General features: G+C 42.5%; 1 protein-coding gene across 1 annotated transcript in view; it reads left to right on the top strand.

Annotated features, from left to right (window-relative positions):
• Nucleotides 1-2,023: 2,023 nt before the first annotated feature.
• The window catches only part of STK17A (serine/threonine kinase 17a), a 37,974-nt gene continuing 22,908 nt past the window's right edge, over nucleotides 2,024-17,089 (top strand). The window contains exons 1-2 of the mRNA XM_052638788.1: nucleotides 2,024-2,248; nucleotides 12,498-12,710. Of these exons, the coding sequence (XP_052494748.1) occupies nucleotides 2,043-2,248; nucleotides 12,498-12,710 (419 nt within the window). The 5' untranslated portion in view covers nucleotides 2,024-2,042. The remainder of the gene's footprint in view (nucleotides 2,249-12,497; nucleotides 12,711-17,089) is intronic.

Here is a 17,089-nt window from a genome sequence, read left to right as displayed (position 1 = left end):
TTTTCAGTCCTTGAGAGAGCTTGTCTATTTCCCTTTACCAGTACTCCTAAGATGTAGCACTTTGGGGTGCCAACTACTAGTCTAGAGTGTCTACCAGCTCCTTCTTCTTAGCAGATCCCTAAACTCCAATCCTTTGTCTCTCCAGCCTGATGAGACACCTAAAAGCCCTGCTTATTTTCTCACCCTTTCAGTCATTGCTTTGGAATTATCAAATGCTTCATGGGAAAGGGGTGCCATTCTGGGCTGCCCTTCTTGTCTGGATCTCAGTGGTTCAAGTTCTTGCTGCTTTTGAAACTCTCTGATGTTTCAAGTAGAGGACTATCTGATTTGAAAAAAATTTGCCAACTTTCTCAGTGAGAGTATTGATCACACATAGACTAACTCATCATTGCCAGAAGCAAAACTCTGAGGAATGACATGATCTAATTTAGATTTTTTAAAAGATCACTCTGGTGGCCTTAAAGAAAAACACCAATACAGTATACTAACACATATATATGGAATTTAGAAAGATGGCAATGACGACCCTGTATGCAAGACAGCAAAAAAGACACAGATGTGTATAATGGACTTTTGGACTCAGAGGGAGAGGGAGAGGGTGGGATGATTTGGGAGAATGGCATTGAAACATGTATACTATCATGTAAGAATCGAATCGCCAGTCTATGTCTGATGCAGGATACAGCATGCTTGGGGCTGGTGCATGGTGATGACCCAGAGAGATGTTATGGCGAGGGAGGTGGGAGGGGGGTTCATGTTTGGGAATGCATGTACACCCGTGGTGAATTCATGTCCATGTATGGCAAAACCAATATAGTATTGTAAAGTAAAATAAAGTAAAAAAAAAAATTAAAAAAAAAATCCACAAAGCTAAAAAAAAAAAAAAGAAAAGAAAAGGAAAAAAAAAAAGACAAATTAGTAACAAAAAAAAAAAAAATTGAGGAGGAAGAGGGATGGTAGCAGATAGCCTAATTAGGGAGCTATCACAATAATCCAGACCAGAGAGAATGGTAGTTGTGGTCATGTGGAAATGGAGAGGAGTGATCAGATTCTGGATATGTTTTGAAGGTAAAGCCAAGAGGATTTCTTACAAAATGGATGAGGGGTATGAGAGAAAGAGAGGAGTCAATGTTGACCCCAAGGTTTTTGGCTTGAACCACTGGAAGGATGGAAATAGCATTTACTGAGGTGGGGAAACTTGGTAGGACTGCATTTATGAAGGATGATCAGGAGATGACTTCTGCTCGTTAAATTTGAAATGCTAATTTGTTATCCAACTGGTGATGCCAAGTGTATACTTCAATATATGAGTGTGAAGTTCAGAGAATGGTTGGAAACTAGAGATAAAAATTTTGTAGTCGTGAGCATACGGATGTAATTAAAACCTCAAGACCGGATGAGAGCACCTTGAAAGTTAAATATAGAGAAGACTGTAGGGCTGGTATGCGGGTTTAAAAATATTTATCCATCTCTTGCCTTCATGTCCTCCTCTCAGTGTGGGAATGTACCAGATGCCCCAGGCAACTTCCACGTGCTGTACAGCAGCCCTGATCAGCCCTGATCATCACCTCTCCTGACCCGCCCAAGGGAAGGGATCGTGAAGCTCTGGCTGGTAGCTCCTACGCATTTTCATTAATGTAGGGCTCAGATTTGCAACACTCAGATGCTTAGCAGGTGCGTAACTGGCTGACGCAGCGGGTCCTCCAGTCAGAAGGGTGGTGCTGTGAGTCGCCTGCAGATCGTCGGGGCCGGCCGCCGGGCCCCCCGCCAGGCTGCACCTTCTCCCCCTCAGCTGCAGAGGGCGCGCGCGAGGCACGCGGCCCTCTGGAACCCACGGGAGCTCCCCGGGGGGCAGGGGAGAGGCGGGGCCGGACGTGGGGCGGGGCCAGGCGGCCTGGAGGCAACCGGCCGCAGTCTGTGCGCAGCTCCGGGCAGAGCGGGTGGCATCCTCGCGCCGGCTCGGGCAGCTGGAGGCGGGGCCGTTACCCGCCGGGAGCTCCGAGCGAGCCGGGTGGCAGGCAAGAAAAGCACGCCCGAGCGCCATGATTCCTCTCGAGAAGCCGGGCAGCGGCGGCTCTTCCCCGGCCGCCGCCTCCGGCTCGGGTCGGGCTGGCGGGGGTCTGGGCACGCCGCGCCGGCCGCCGCCCCCGACCCAGGCCCGCGGGCTGCTGACGGAGATCCGCACCGCTGTGCGCACCGAGCCCTTTCAGGACGCCTACACCCTGACCCCGGGCCGGGAGTTGGGCAGGTGAGGCCGGCGGGCGCGCGCAGATAAGTGCGGGAGGCCGGCCGGCGCGAGGGCAGATAGCGCGTCGGGACCCGGTACAGACGTGGGTGCGGGCGGCGATTAGGGCGGCGGGGCCCCCAGGCCACGAGTCCACGCGCGGCTTCCCCCAAAGCCGTGGTAGCGGCCATGAGAAAGGCTGCCGCCAGAAGCTAGACCCCTTCCTCTTTTTGCTGCGGGCATTTCAGCCTCTGTGGTCCCCTGTACACTTAACGAGGTGGCGTGGGAACCACGCTGCGAATCTTTCCCCGCGGCAGCGAGTCTGAAGTCAGCACAGGTGTGGAGTCAGCTTTGGTTTTGCCTGCGAACTTGTGGGTTCCTGCTTCTCTCTCTCTGGCTGTGATAGAGGAGGGCAGAACCCCGAGCGTAACAGCTTCTTTCGCACCAGCCCTGGGCCAGTTTCCGTCAGCCGCTTTCTGCTGACTTCAGTTGCGATTTCTTGGGTTTGTGCTGTTTGCGTTCTGAAATATTTAGGTCCGTGTGCTTTTTTAAGTTCAGATCGGTTTCATTTGTGGACTCTGGGCCCTTGTCTGACTCTTTCTACGCCGTGATACAGCCCTTGCCTTTTCTTCCCCATCTCGTTGTTGTTTTGTAGGGGTAGGGAGAGCTTAGAATTTGGTCTGTTTTTAAAATCGCAAAAGGTGAAGGCTGTTGGGATATTTTACGTCTTGTACGTTGAAGAGGGGTCACAGAGTGATAGGTTTTGTTGTTTAGTCGTAAATCATGTCCGACTCTTTTTCGACCCCATGGACTGTAGCCCACCAGGCTCCTCTTGTCCATGAGATTTCCCAGGCAAGAAAAGTGGAGTGGGGTATTGCCATTTCCTTCTGCAGGGGATCTTCCCGACCAGGGATTGAACCAGCATCTCCGTGCAGGCGGATTTTTCTTTCTTTCTTTTTTACTGCTGACCGACGGGGGAACAGTAGAGGTTTGGGAACCGACTTTTTCTCTGAGAACAGTTTGAAGAAATTGTCAGAAGCACTGGCTTTGGGGTCAGACCCGAGCTCAGATCCCCACTCTGCTTGCTCTGTGTGCCTTTGGACGGTGACTTAGCCTCCCCAGCTTCACGTTTCTCACCCATAATATCAGTATAGTGACAGTACCTCCCTCATGGGGGTGTCGAGAAGGTGCAGGGCCTGTACAGATCAAACCGCTGGTCCTGGCACACAGCATTTGAGAAGTGTTAGCAGGTGTTGCAGACATCTATCACATTGGCAAAATCTCACCATGTTGTAATGGGGAATGGGCCTGACAGTTATAACAGCCTTCATTTGCGGGTCTTGGAAAAAGGTCTTATAACAGTGATTACAACGTTAAAACAAGCCGCCTTACAAATATTAAGGTAACCTTTAGAAATCGTTTTTTGGCAAAGAAACTGACCTTAAAAGTGTCTTATTTATTCCACATGGGAAAAGGAAAAACGTCTTCCAGGGCCAAGCTTTACTTCCCTCTGCTAGGTAATTAACTGGATCTTTGTGCACTCTATGACAAAAGAAGACAGCTCCTGACTCATCTAGGTATTCTAATTGGTGAAAATTCCTGACATTCTGAAGTAACTGATTTCTTGAGGAAGGAAAACTAGGACTCCCCATTGTTTGGTTGTCTGGCTTCATTCCACAGAAGGGAAAACACATTACACAACTGAAAAATGTCTTCAGGTGGCAAGCACTGTCTTGTAGGCTCCTAATAGATGATTTAATCGGAAAACAATTGATTTGCTCCCTACCAGGTGTTGTGACAATCCCTCCAGGAACCAGGGAGGTTAAATCAACTTTCATTTTAACCTCTATTATAAAATTAGTTTGTCTGTAAAGTTGTGTTCGTTTTCTTGAAGGTTATGACATCTTTTACATATCTTATATGAATTTCTTTACATAAGCAAAAACTCCAGAAGCACAGAATACAGTTAGATAGGTACTTGATATAAGAGCCCAAAACTGAAAAAGAAAATGAATGTATTTGGTTTTTTTTGGTTCCCTTTTCTTCACGGAGAAGTGTAACACAGTGGTTAAGAACATGGACTTAGCAGTTAGTCAGTCTGTGATTGAGTCTTGGCTCTTTACTTACTGGATTCCCTGGTAGCTCAGACAGTAAAGCCTTTATCCGCAGTGAGGGAGACCTGGGTTCTATCTCTGTGTCGGGAAGATCCCCCGGAGAAGAAAATGGCAACCCACTCCAGTATTCTTGCCTAGAAAATTCCATGGATGGAGGAGCCTGGTGGGCTGCAGTCCATGGGGTCGCAGAGTCAGACACGACTGAGCTACTTCACTTTATATGTACTTGACTGAGTGACCAAATCTCTGATTACCTCAGAGTTGTTGAGAGAATTAAATAAATTAACAGCACATTTGTAGCATAAAAGCTGCGCTTGACTTAGGGCATGCATTGAGAAACTGTAATGCGTTGGGTAGCTAAGTGAATGGTGTTTTACATGTAACCAAAACGCAAAAACAGGAAAACCTGCACAACCTCAAAATGTGTTTCTGTCTGTTGCAGAAGTAGGAAATCTCATTGCAAAAGACCAGGGAACTGTTTAGACATCTCAGGAAGTGAAAGTTCTGTTTTGTATTAGAAGCAGTTTCTGTTTAAGGTTTATCAATTTTCCTGAATGTTGCAGTTTTGACAGAATGAAGTGTGTTTTTGTGTAATTCAGTAGTAAGAAAAGTAGCCTCTTTTCCTAGGTGTTGAGTCTGATATAGGGAATTGATCTCATGCTGATGTAGAACTTTAAAATTACTCGTTATCCTTTAATGATGTGGTGTGAAAAACAAAGGTCTATTCATTTTGTTCTCTGGCCTTTCATTTAGTGAAAATGTTGAAGAGGTGTGAAGAGCTAACTGTTCAAAGAAATCAAGTTTTTGCAGGCATTCCCGTTATTTTATAGAAATATAAAGCTTTCAGTGAAGTGGTTGTTTGGAGAAGACATTTTAAATGATCAGTATTGATTCCCTACTAATGAGAGGATGTAATGTTGATTATTTTAAGAAATACTGCATTCTTTCATGTCTCCAGCAGAGTCCATAGTAGCCTAAATGTGGGTAAATATATGATGTAAAATTTTCTTTTATTGCTTGAAACTTGACTTGTTATTCCTGAGGCTTGTTACCTTTCTTTTGAGTCAGGACATGTGCCAGTGTAAACCACAGTAATGATTCGAGGTACAGGAACCATGACCTTGGGTTCCAAGAATTTTTTCAAAGAGTTGACTTCCATGGAGCTTTTATTGATAGTGTAGGAATGAAAAAATCTAGAAATTTTCTAGAAATTTTAAATTACACTAATTTCACATCAAATGATTTGCCCAGTCTTCAACTTTGACTTTTTTTATATATTCATAAATTTTATCTTAAGAAAAAAGATATTTTTAAAGCCAAAAGAATATCTTGTTTTTTATACTATTACATACTGATAGTTGAATTTCCCTGTGAGCAGAAAAGGTATAAGTAAATCCGAGTTCTCTGTTGAAATGGGTACTTCATACATGGGGGCTTTACAGTTTTATAGGGGCTTTCACATACATTATCTCATTTACTTCTTATCACAAGCAGATTTGGGAAGTCCTGTTTTTCAGATGAAAAAATCAAGATACCAGTAGATTGAGTCATATGAGAGACAGTGAGCTGGGACTCCTTGCAATCACTTCCATTATGCCGCAGATGTTTCTCAAAAAAAAACAAAAACAAAAACACTGTAGTCTATCTTGTGGCTAAAGCAATTTGCCATCGTTTCTGTAAGAGGACATGTTAATGGGTTCCAAATTGGAGCAAGCACTGCCAAGCTTCAGTGTCATGTGGTTGGCCCTCCCCGGTTGTGTTACCCACCTGGGTCCCTGGACTCTTTAATCAATAGAAATTGATAAGAGGCCAGATGAGAATTCCGGGAGAGCCTTTTCTGGAACTTGGGCTGTAGCCCACGGGAGTGAAAACAAGAACCAGATGCCCTTGCTGATGCCCCTGGGTGGGAGGGGAAGGGTGCGGCAAGCTGGTCCTTTGGATGGGGTAAGGTTAGGGGTCGATGGGTGGGTTTGGCTAGAGGGGGGCTTCAGTGGTCCGCCCACCCCCTTGGTGTGCAGGCCCCTGCTTTTTCTCCCAGCACCTCAGAAATGGCTGTCGGTTTGTGGCCTTTTTCTAGCTTATTGTTCATAATTGACCCCACCTGCACACTCATGAAGTTATTTTTGAGTCCCTTATAGTTCCTTTATATTCTGTTGCTTGAGGAGATGTTTGTACAGGTGCAGGCACTCAGGTGAAGGGTCCTAGATCCCAGCCTGTCTCAGCTGGGCCTCATGGTGGGTAGGGACATCCTATCTCATTCTCCTCAAAGCGGTTGGGAGTAATGGGAACAAGGAAGGATTTTTATCAGGAAATAAGAGGATGTGCAAGCTGAAGAGGATGCACAGGTGGAGGTGTTTCAGCAAGTGGATGCCCTTTACCTGGGTTCCTGTCTGTAGGTAACGGCTTCGGGTTGAGGACCTTACAACTACTTGAGCAAGAGGCGTAGACTGCAAGTCATAATTTCTTTAGAAATAAAGACCCTTGTTAAATGATACTATCCATGTAAAAATTGTGCCTTGTTTTAGGAAAACTATTAAGATTTCTTGGCAGTTTATCATCAGTTTGAAAGATATTTACAGTTTCAGGTAATCTGATATTTTGGGATGGATAAAGACAACTAGCCGTGTTTGCGGTTCAGCATCAGACATTGCTAGGAAGTACGGCTCCTTCTCTAAGGCACGTGCTTCGTTAGGTCAGCTGTTTTAATTTTGAAAAGTTGGAGCTTATGTTAAAAGTAAAAACTTAATTTAAATATATAAACCTTCCAATATAAAATCAAAGTTTAAAAATATATAAACTTAAGGATTTAGTGAATTTCTGCCACTTTGCAAACCTAACAAAATTTTATAAAAGCCAATTATTGAACCAAATGCATTAGAAAGTTAGGTAGCTATAATCATTGGTTTGCCTGTTCAGGAAAGGAAGGAGGAACTCAATTTGTATAGTAAATTTATGCATCAAGTAGAGAGTTTAAGTCGCCTCCAAAACTCTTCAGTTCTGTATGATTTTTTTAATAAATTATCATAGATCTGAAATTACTGCCCCAGACAATAAAAATAGCTGCTGTTCCTGATTGCAGAGCATTTCCTGAATGGCCACTTTGGAAATGTCATTTTCTTTCGTCTTCACTACCTTACAGGGTTAGTGCCATCAACCCCATTTTGTAGGTGAGGAATCTTAAGACTCAGAAAAGTGGAACAAACTGCCCAAATTTCAAACCAAATCTGGCTTTTGGCTCTAGCTGTTCTTGTCACTCATGCTGACTGATCTGATGGACTCGCTGATTTTTACACTTAGGATCAGCAGATGGTTTGGTTTTAGTTCTTTCAGAGGTAAGGAAAACAGATCTGATCTAGGTCATTGTTGAACAGAACTTCTTTGCGCCTAAGGCTGTACCCCAGTGCTATTAAGCAAATATTGGACTTGGCATGTTGAGCACACAAGGCTCTTTGGTAGGCTCTGGAAAGTGTTCCCAAATCTAACAAATCAGTCACTACTCCTTTTATGGGCAAAGTGACATGCCACATGGGAAAATCTTGTGGGGAAAACAACATTTGAGCTGAGCCTGAAAGAACGGATGGAATTTCAGTAGCAGTAGCAATGCAAGACACTCCAGCCATTGGCAATAAAACAAGCACAGTGCAGAAAAATTCAGTGAAAGAGAGAACAGCAGGTAGCCCTATGTGGCTAAAATATTAAACCTTATGAGGCTGAGTTTGCTAAATAGAACTTCTATTTAGCAAAATAACAAGAACAGTGTATGTATCTAGGGTGTTATCTGGTGTTGTATTTGTGCACCTGCCATAGGCCAGGCACTAAACATGGAGATGCAAAGATGAAGAGGCCAGGTCTCTGCAACTCATAGTAGGGCCAGGAAGACAGGCATAGCCAACAAATTGTAACATGTTGGAAGAACTTAAATAATAGGATACACGTGGAAACAAAGCCCTTTACTGTAATCTAGAATCAAACCTAGAACCTTGGAACTCACTTTTATTTTTCTTCCTCTATATACACTCAAATCAGCACTTCCAATTTTTTATCTTTGCCTGAGCCTTCTGTATTCTAATGTGTGTTCATCTAATGTGTGGTAGCCCAAAACTGGTTATATTTGGAATCCATGTATTAGTAAATAAAATTCTCTTTGCAGAGAAAGGCACCTCAAACGTCTCCCATCCGAAGCCTAACACATACTCCTCTCCCTCCACCCTCTGCACATCTGTTACCATTCTGATTTTTCCGCTCAGTGGGTGGTACCACATCACCCAGGACCCAGGACAGAGATCTCCAAGTCCTCTTCCGCCTTTCCCTCTGCCCAGGCTCAGTCTGTCTTGACCTTGAATGCCTTGTAAATACTTCCTCTCTTCCCAGCCTCTGCTGTGCTACTTTAGTTCAGACCCCTTACTTTGAGCTATTTTCTTGGCTTCCCTAGTTTCCAGTTAACACTTGGCAATACACTCAGAATTAGCTTTTTAAAACATTTATCTTAGCTTTTTAAAACTTTCACTAAGGTAAAAGTCTCATAGGTGCCCATTCTTACCTTGAGAAATGAAGCACCAGCTACTTAGCCTGTCATACCTAAATCTACCTACCTATGTTCACTGAGCCTTCCTAAGCTTTTCCAGTTGCGCACTGGTAATACAGAGATCAGTAAAAACCCAGTCCTTGTTCTGAGGAAGCTTAGACTGGTGGGTCTGACTCAAATGTCTCTTCCTGTAGTTATCTTTGTTTATCCTTCCTGTCTTACTACCCTAGAGTGTGTTATCATTGTTATTTTGAAACATACTCATTCCTAATATCTCCCCCCGCCATCCCCACCCCCCCCTCCCACCCCCTCCACCCCCCGCCAAATGATTAATGAAAATCAGAGTTTTCAGTTTAGTGTGTAATAGTGAACTATAGATGTTTGTGAAATGGGTGAAGAGCTCCGGAAACTGAAACATCCTGATAATCTAGGAAGAATTTTGGCTAAGCAGCTAAGGAAGTAAACGTGAAACAGACATCTTACATCCTTTGAACCTCATCAGCCTCAAGTCCCTGCATATAACTGTGGCCCCGAGAGTCAGAGAAACATCATTTATTTCGTGCTTTGGAGAGGCCTCAGTAACTTAAAGGGTTGAGATACAATCACAGTTTTTACCATGAAGTTGCGGTAAAGCAGGCCTACCAGAGCACTGCAGGGTGTGGAATTTAGGGAAACCGTGAATAATTCTTAGTGTGTTCACTCGACCCCCGCACCTTGAAGACTGAGTCTCACACTTACGTGTGCCTGGTGGCTCTAGAGAAAGAACAGTTGCCGGAACCTGGCTTCATCTTCTGACTTCCTGAGTGGTTTTGAGGGTTCCCCTCCATCGCCCCAGTCATCCTGAGAGGATGCAGGGCCGGTTTCCTGGGATCTGCTGTCCTGCTATCTGCTTCAGTGGGGTGCAGTATCAGATCGGTGGAAGAATTTTCTTCAGCGTGGATTAGGGCACAAGTTGGTCACCCACTGCTGGCTGCCTGTTTTGATGAGGCTCACTAGCTATATAGAATGATCTTTATATTTTTAAATGACTGAAAAGTCAAAAGAGTCATTTAATGACATGGAAACTATGCGAAATTCACATTTCAGTGCTGGTAAAGTTGTGTTTTGTTTTTTTGTTTTTTTAGAACCCTGCCTCCCCTATTCATTGACCTGTTGTCTGCAGCTGCTTTCACAGTACAGCAGACTTGAATGGTAGTGATCAAATCAGCTGGCCAGCAAAACCGAAAGTATTTGCTATCTGGCCCTTTACAGAAAGGTTGGCTGACTCCCAGGATAGTGCATGATATGGGGGAGAGAAAGGGTAAACCTACAGCTGAATGCTTCCTCATAAACAAGGGTGGTGTCAAGATTAGTGATTGGTGTGCGAACTACTGTGGGGACCCAAAGAAATGGATGCCTAGCGGGAGACCCAGGGTAAGTATAGGTCTCTCCTCTGGTTGCTTCTGGCCTCTGAATTAAGCAATGGCTCTTTTATAACAAGGGTTCCCAGAGCTTATAGTTTAGGGATCCATTCATCTGTTGCGTCTTCGGTTGGTCTTCGGAAATATAGCAGTACATTCAGGACAGGTATGTGAGCAGCAGTATTTTACTATAATTTTACACAGGACTGTATTGCCTAGAGTGTTAGGTGTGGTAACAGTAGATACCTATGTGTTTGCTGTGGGAGTTCTTTGAGAGCAGTTCAACCCATGCATTTCTAATTTAATAGCAACATGTTTGTTGTCAGTTATAGGTTGGTCAGTTTTTTACAAATTAGACTTTCTCTTTTTCCTCTTTTGAAACTTCAGAAATATAGGTATAAAAAAAAATCAAATGATTAATGATTTTTTTTCCTCTTCCTTAAAGAAATCCAAAGATCATTAGGAACCTTTTAAAACTCAATGGAGATGTTATTAGCCTAATGATTTTGTGGGGCCAAAGAAAAAGAGGCATTAGCCTGTGATGCGTAGTTTATTGTTGAATCTTTCTAGTGACCTGAAGAAGTGTGTCATCTCACATTCCTGTTGAGCACAGAGAGCCTTGTTCTAAATTAGGGTGCTGTTAGGTAGATTGCCACCTAATTGATCAGCTGTAGGGCTGTGCCTAAGGATTTTTCATGTAACATTTTTATTGCTGATGGTAACAGAAATTCAGAGGGGATGCACATCATATTTGTGGTTAACAGTAGCAAAGAAGGAAGGATCAGTCCTCAAAATAACATTGGTAGTCTAGAATGCTGGGCCAAACCTAGAAAGTAGAATTTAACAGCAAATTAAAGCCTTGCGTTGAAATTTTTTAAAGTATATTTCTAAAACATAGTATCAAGACCCTGGCTTGAAAGAATCCAAGAGGAGAAGGTTTTATTTATGAAATATGAAAAACCTGTCAAGTTTTTTTCAAAAGGCATATTAATTTGTATTGGGCCAACCTCAGCAAAATAATAATCATGAAGCTCTTTGAGCTTATACTTGGAGCAGTTGCATCAGATTTGGTTGACGCATTTTACCAGCAAAGACCCTAAGGGGATGAGCAATGATTGAAAATTGGAAAAGGGAGTAGCAATTAACAGATCACGTCAGCTGTGCCCAGTACCTGATAGACTGTCAGGTTGGTCCTTCTGTATCACTCAGCAAAAGATATGGACACCAGTCCTTCTCTTGAAGCCAGGTTTAGGCTTGTAATGAAAACCTTACTAAAATAATGTGTGCCCACGAGAGGAAAAGACTGCCTCACAGTTTGAAAGAAAGACACTGGCTTTGGCTTTGGCGGTGGATTAAAAAAAAAAAAGAACTTTGATTTCTAAGTTGCCTTCCAGCTTGAGTATTGGATGTTTATGGGTGATAATTATTACAGCTCAGTGATTTGTTTGCTACATAATATTTTATTGAGTATGTGGCAAGTACCATGCTAAGCAGTTGACATGTATTCTTTAATTCTCACAACAACCCTGGGAAATAGATCCTGTTGGTGTTCTCCTTTATAGATTAAGAAAATGAGATTTTTTTTTCCCCTAAGTTAGAGCTTAAATTGCCCAAGGTTATCCATTGAGTGAGTGGATGGAGCCATTCTTTGGAATTCATGCCCAAATCTAATTCCAGACCTTATTCCATAATCAATATGCTGTGCTGATCCCCTGTGTGACTTATTAGTGTAATAACATGGCAGTAGAGTGTATCAAAGAAGGTTGTTATATCTGTCTTTATAGAAAAGCTAGACATTTCCAGCTGATGCTGTAGTTGAAATGATGTCATACAAATGAGATCCCTACCTTTAAATAACTTTGGAAGGTGATTGGGCCTTTTTAGAGTCAATTAGTGACAGTGAAATCCATTATTTCAGGAATTTTAATAACCAGTTTCTTTAAGATTCAAAGTACTTTATGTATAAATGTGTAAAAATTAAGTTATATATATATATGTAAAGCTGCAAAGAAATATTGGCTTAAATATTTGGTTATCCTCTATTTAGAAGAATGAATCTACAGATTTTCCATTACATTTTATCTATAGAGAGGTGTTTCCCAAGTTATATTGCTACTTGAGTGTTTGCATATGACCTAAATTTAAATATACACTGATGACTGTTTGGAAATTTCATTAAAAATCACCTCTGAAAAGTCAGCTTTAACAGTGACTGTTGTTTTGCTTAATTCTAGGGGGAAATTTGCAGTGGTGAGGAAATGCATAAAGAAAGATTCTGGAAAAGAATTTGCCGCAAAGTTCATGAGAAAAAGAAGAAAAGGCCAAGATTGTCGGATGGAAATAGTTCATGAAGTCGCTGTACTCGAGCTAGCCCAGGACAATCCATGGGTCATTAATTTACACGAAGTCTACGAGACACCATCGGAGATGATCTTAGTTCTGGAATAGTAAGTATTGTCCTCCTCACTGAGTTTGTTTGTAGCCCACACTCCTTTATACATGCCACTCATCTGTGATAACCTGGCAAGCCCTGGTTCTCTGGAAATCTGAAGATTTTCCAAAACTTTTTCGTGTATTTATTGACATATCCCAGACCTTCATTCTTTAGTGAAATTCTTTTGAAAATAAAGTTCTCTTATGTTCTTATTAGAGGCCTTCTTAAGGAGGTAACTGGTACAATATTAAAAGAAAAGGCATTTGATATAATTTCTTATATGTTCATATGGTCTAAGTTAATAGTCCTTCCTTCAGAAATAATTGTTGGGATTCATACTGTGCTTTCAGTTTGGGTAAGTAGGTGGGACAGCAGAGAAAACAGCTTTGGAACATGAAGGACAATTTTTTCTTCTTAAGAAATCCTGTCAGACAAAGAGAACAAACAGATGGACTCCAGGGGGGAAAGAATGGAGTGGGCGGAACTGGGAGATTGGGATTGACATAAATACAGTACTGTGTATAAAATAGGTATCTGTATCAACCTAGGGGGTGGGATGGGGAGGGAGATGGAAGGGAGTTTCAAAAGGGAAGGGATATATATACCTATGGCTGATTCATGTTGAGGTTTGACAGAAAACAGCAAAACTCTGTAAAGCAATACTTCTCCCTCTATAAACTTTTAAACATAAATAAGTTTATAGAGGGAGAAGTCTGGATGGCTTCTAAAAAAGTCTAAAATAGTGTCATCCTCTTGATAATATAATTCAAGAGCATTGTGTTTATATATTTCTTTAATTCAATAATTTCACTTGTAGGAATCCTTTCAAAGAAAAAAAGTTAAAATGTGAACAACAAAAAGCATGAACATGTTTTCCACTGTGAATTTTTCATTGTAATAGAAATAGCCACAAATGCTTGAATGGTTAAGAAGTGTAGTCTGTGTGGATTATATCTCAATGAAGTTGTTTTTCATTTTCAAAAAACCTTGGTTTAGAGGTTTCCGGTCTTCAGTTTGCTCTGGAGAGGGTTGGTTAGAATTGGAAATTGATCCGTAAGGGACTGTCTGAAATGTGATGCTCTGATCATCCTCTTGTCTCTCTCCCGATCTCATAGAACCTGCTCTTGACCTTCCCTCCCGTCCCCCCTTGGTCCTCCATCATCTCCTGCCTTCACGTCCCTTACATTCCCTTCACTTCTGGGGTAGCTCCTGCAGCTGATCCCTCACCAGTGCCTCATATTGTGCTTTTCTTCTTCTTGCTCTTCCTCTGCAATCCATTCTGCCGGTTTAAAACACAGGGCCTAAGCTGTTGTCCCTCCTCCTGCCCATTCTTGGGAGCATTTGCATAGCCTTCCATCTGCTTATTACGCGAGGAAGAGTTCCAGCCTCAGCTGGGCTCTTGGTGTAGTTCTGTAATTCTTTACCTAATCTCTCATCCCCATCTTTTAACATCCCCAGCAGGAGGACAGGAGCTTATGAAATCCTTGATCACATGTGCTGCCACCCAATTCCCACTTGTTAGATAGCAAGCCTTCTCTTCCTTTACTGAGAAGGTAAAGGCCATCAGACGTGCACGGCTCAGCATCACCCACTCTACACTCTCACCGCCTGTCCTCTGTGCCCAGGAAGAGAGTCCATTCCGTAACGCCAAGGTTAAAACTTTGACTTCTGCTCTTTAATCCTCTTCCTGCCTTTTCCAGGACCTTTGTTGTGTGTTTTACTCACTTTTCTAACCTCCCTGAGAGTCCCTCCCCCCTCAAGTGACTCTTTTCCATCCCTCTTCCAATGATTCAGTCACTTCTCTCCTAAAATTCCTGGTTTTCAGCTTGGACTCTCTTGAACTATTGTCCTGCCCTTCTCTTCTGAATGTACAGCTTTCCTCACCTTCTAGTCAGTTCTGTTCTACTTCACTGAACCATCCATTTGTTTGGCTGCCAATACTCCATCACTTTTCAATCTGATGCCACCTGCTCCTCTGAAACTTGCATGAGGTCATCAGCCCTGTTTGCGGGAATCGATCTCCTCATTTAAGTGTTCATTCTGCTTCTTACGCTCTTTAAACACTCGATGTTATACCGTCTTCACTTGAAAGTATGTTCTTCCTTAGCTGTCATGGCTCTTTTTTTTTTTTTTTAAATCTTAGAGCCTTTCCCCCTTTTTCTACTATAAAAGTGCTCCCCACAGTTGGTTAGTCTTACTCTTGTCAAGGTTTATGACCTGCGCATTTACCCTGGATGATAACTCTGTGGCTTCAGCTGTTATTTACATGCTGGGTGTTTCCAAATCTTTGTCTCCAACATGAGACCGTTCCCTCAGCTCCAGCTACCTGGTGCGTACCCCTTAATCCACCTGCACATTGTGCCAGTGCAGGATCCGTGTGTGTGCACCCCCACATTGCTGTGCTTCTAATGCCTGTTTTGTTCCCCGTTTCCATTGATGTCCCTGTTTATTTCATCACTCAAATGTAAACCTTGGCTCTGTTCTTGATTGCTTTATCTCCTCTAATGCGCTTGTGTAATGAATCACCAAGGCTTCCACTTAACCCTCTCCCCTGCTGGTGCCTGCTCCTTTGTGCATGCTGTTCTTCCCCTGGGTTGGGTCCTCACTGCCTCTTCTGTGGACGTTCCCTGTAGCTGCTGAGCTGATCCCCCTGGCTTCAATCCTGAAGCGTCCCTCAGGCTCCCACTGGGCAGGTAACCAGCACGTAGATGTGGGGATACTGTTCCCTTGCTTAGACCCTTGATGGCTTCTGTTGCTTTCGTGGTCATGATTCTAGAACCACAAAACCATATGGTTCAGCCAGAATTTTGTGTGTTACGCATTTTGCTTGAAGAGGAAGTCTTAGAATTAGACTTTAGACACTGAGGTATTGTTGCTGTGGAAACAGGTTTATGATTACTGTATTACTCATTCCACTAGCCCTGTGCACTGGACACTAACGGGTGCTGGTAATAGGAAAGTGAAAACAGCATAACCCCTTCACTCCAAAAGATGTTTAGTGAAAGAGATAGTTTTTTAAATTTTCTCCAGCTTTACAAGATTTGATTGAGATAAAACATGTTGTAAGTTTGAGGTCTGCAGTGTTTTGATATACTTGTATCTTGCAGTGTTAGAGCATTAGCTAACACCTGCATCACATAATTACTATTTCTTTTTTGTGGTGAGAAACATTTAAGATCTATTCTCTTAACAACTTTTAGGTATATAATACAATATTATTAACTATAACAATTATAGTTACATTAGATCCCCAGAACCTACCTTCTAACTAGAAGTTTATACTCTGACCAACAGCTCCCCTAGTCCCTGGTAACCACCATTCTAATCTCTGTTTCGTGAGTTTGACTTTTTTAGATTTCACATATAAGTGATATACAGTATCTGTCCTTCTCTGTGTGACTTGTTTCACTGAGCATAATGCCCCAAATCCCATCCACATTGTTGCCAATGTAGAATGTTTGTCTTTCTCACGGCTGAATAATAGTCCATTGTATATACACTGCATCTTCTTTATCCATTCATGTCTTGACAGACGCTTAGGTTGTTTCTGTATCTTGGCTATTGTCAATAAGGCACGGGAGTGTAGATATCTCTTTGAGTTCCTGCTTTCATTTCTTTTGGATGCATTTCATTTCTTTTTGGATGCATACCCAAAAGTGGAATTGCTGGATCACATGGCAGTCCTACTTGTAATTTTTGGAGGAACCTTCATACTGTTTTCCAGAGTGGCTGCACCAATTTATGCTCCCATCAGCAGTGCACAAGGGCTTGCTTTCTTCCACATCCTTGCCAACACTTGTTGTCTCTTTTTGATGATAGTCATCTTAACAGGTGTGAGCTGATAGTTCACTGTGGTCTCGATCTGCATTTCCCCAGCCGTCAGTGATGTTGCGGACCTTTGCATGTGTCTGTTGGCCATTTGTACATCTTCTTTGTGAGCATGTCAGTTGTTCCTCTGCCAATTTCTTAAAAATTGGAGTATTTGGTTTTTTGCTGTTCAGTCGTATGAGATCTTTATATATTTTGGATACTAACCCCTTATCAGATATATGATTTGCAAATATTTTCTCCCACTTCATAGTTGCCTTTTCATTATGTGATTATTTTCTAAGCTTTGCAGAAGCTTTCTAATTTGATGTCGTCCCAGTTGTTTATTTTTGATTTTGTTGTCAAATCCAAAAATATCATTGCCAAGACTGATTTTAAGGAACTTAAGGTCCATCTAGTCAAGGCTATGGTTTTTCCAGTGGTCATGTATGGATGCGAGAGTTGGACTGTGAAGAAGGCTGAGCGCCGAAGAACTGATGCTTTTGAACTGTGGTGCTGGAGAAGACTCTTGAGAGTGCCTTGGACTGCAAGGAGATCCAACCAGTCCATTCTGAAGGAGATCAG

Source organism: Budorcas taxicolor, chromosome 4 (genome assembly GCF_023091745.1).
Source record: "Budorcas taxicolor isolate Tak-1 chromosome 4, Takin1.1, whole genome shotgun sequence".
In the NCBI taxonomy this organism is placed as follows: Eukaryota; Metazoa; Chordata; class Mammalia; order Artiodactyla; family Bovidae; genus Budorcas; species Budorcas taxicolor.
This window is presented reverse-complemented; position numbering and strand designations above follow the sequence as displayed.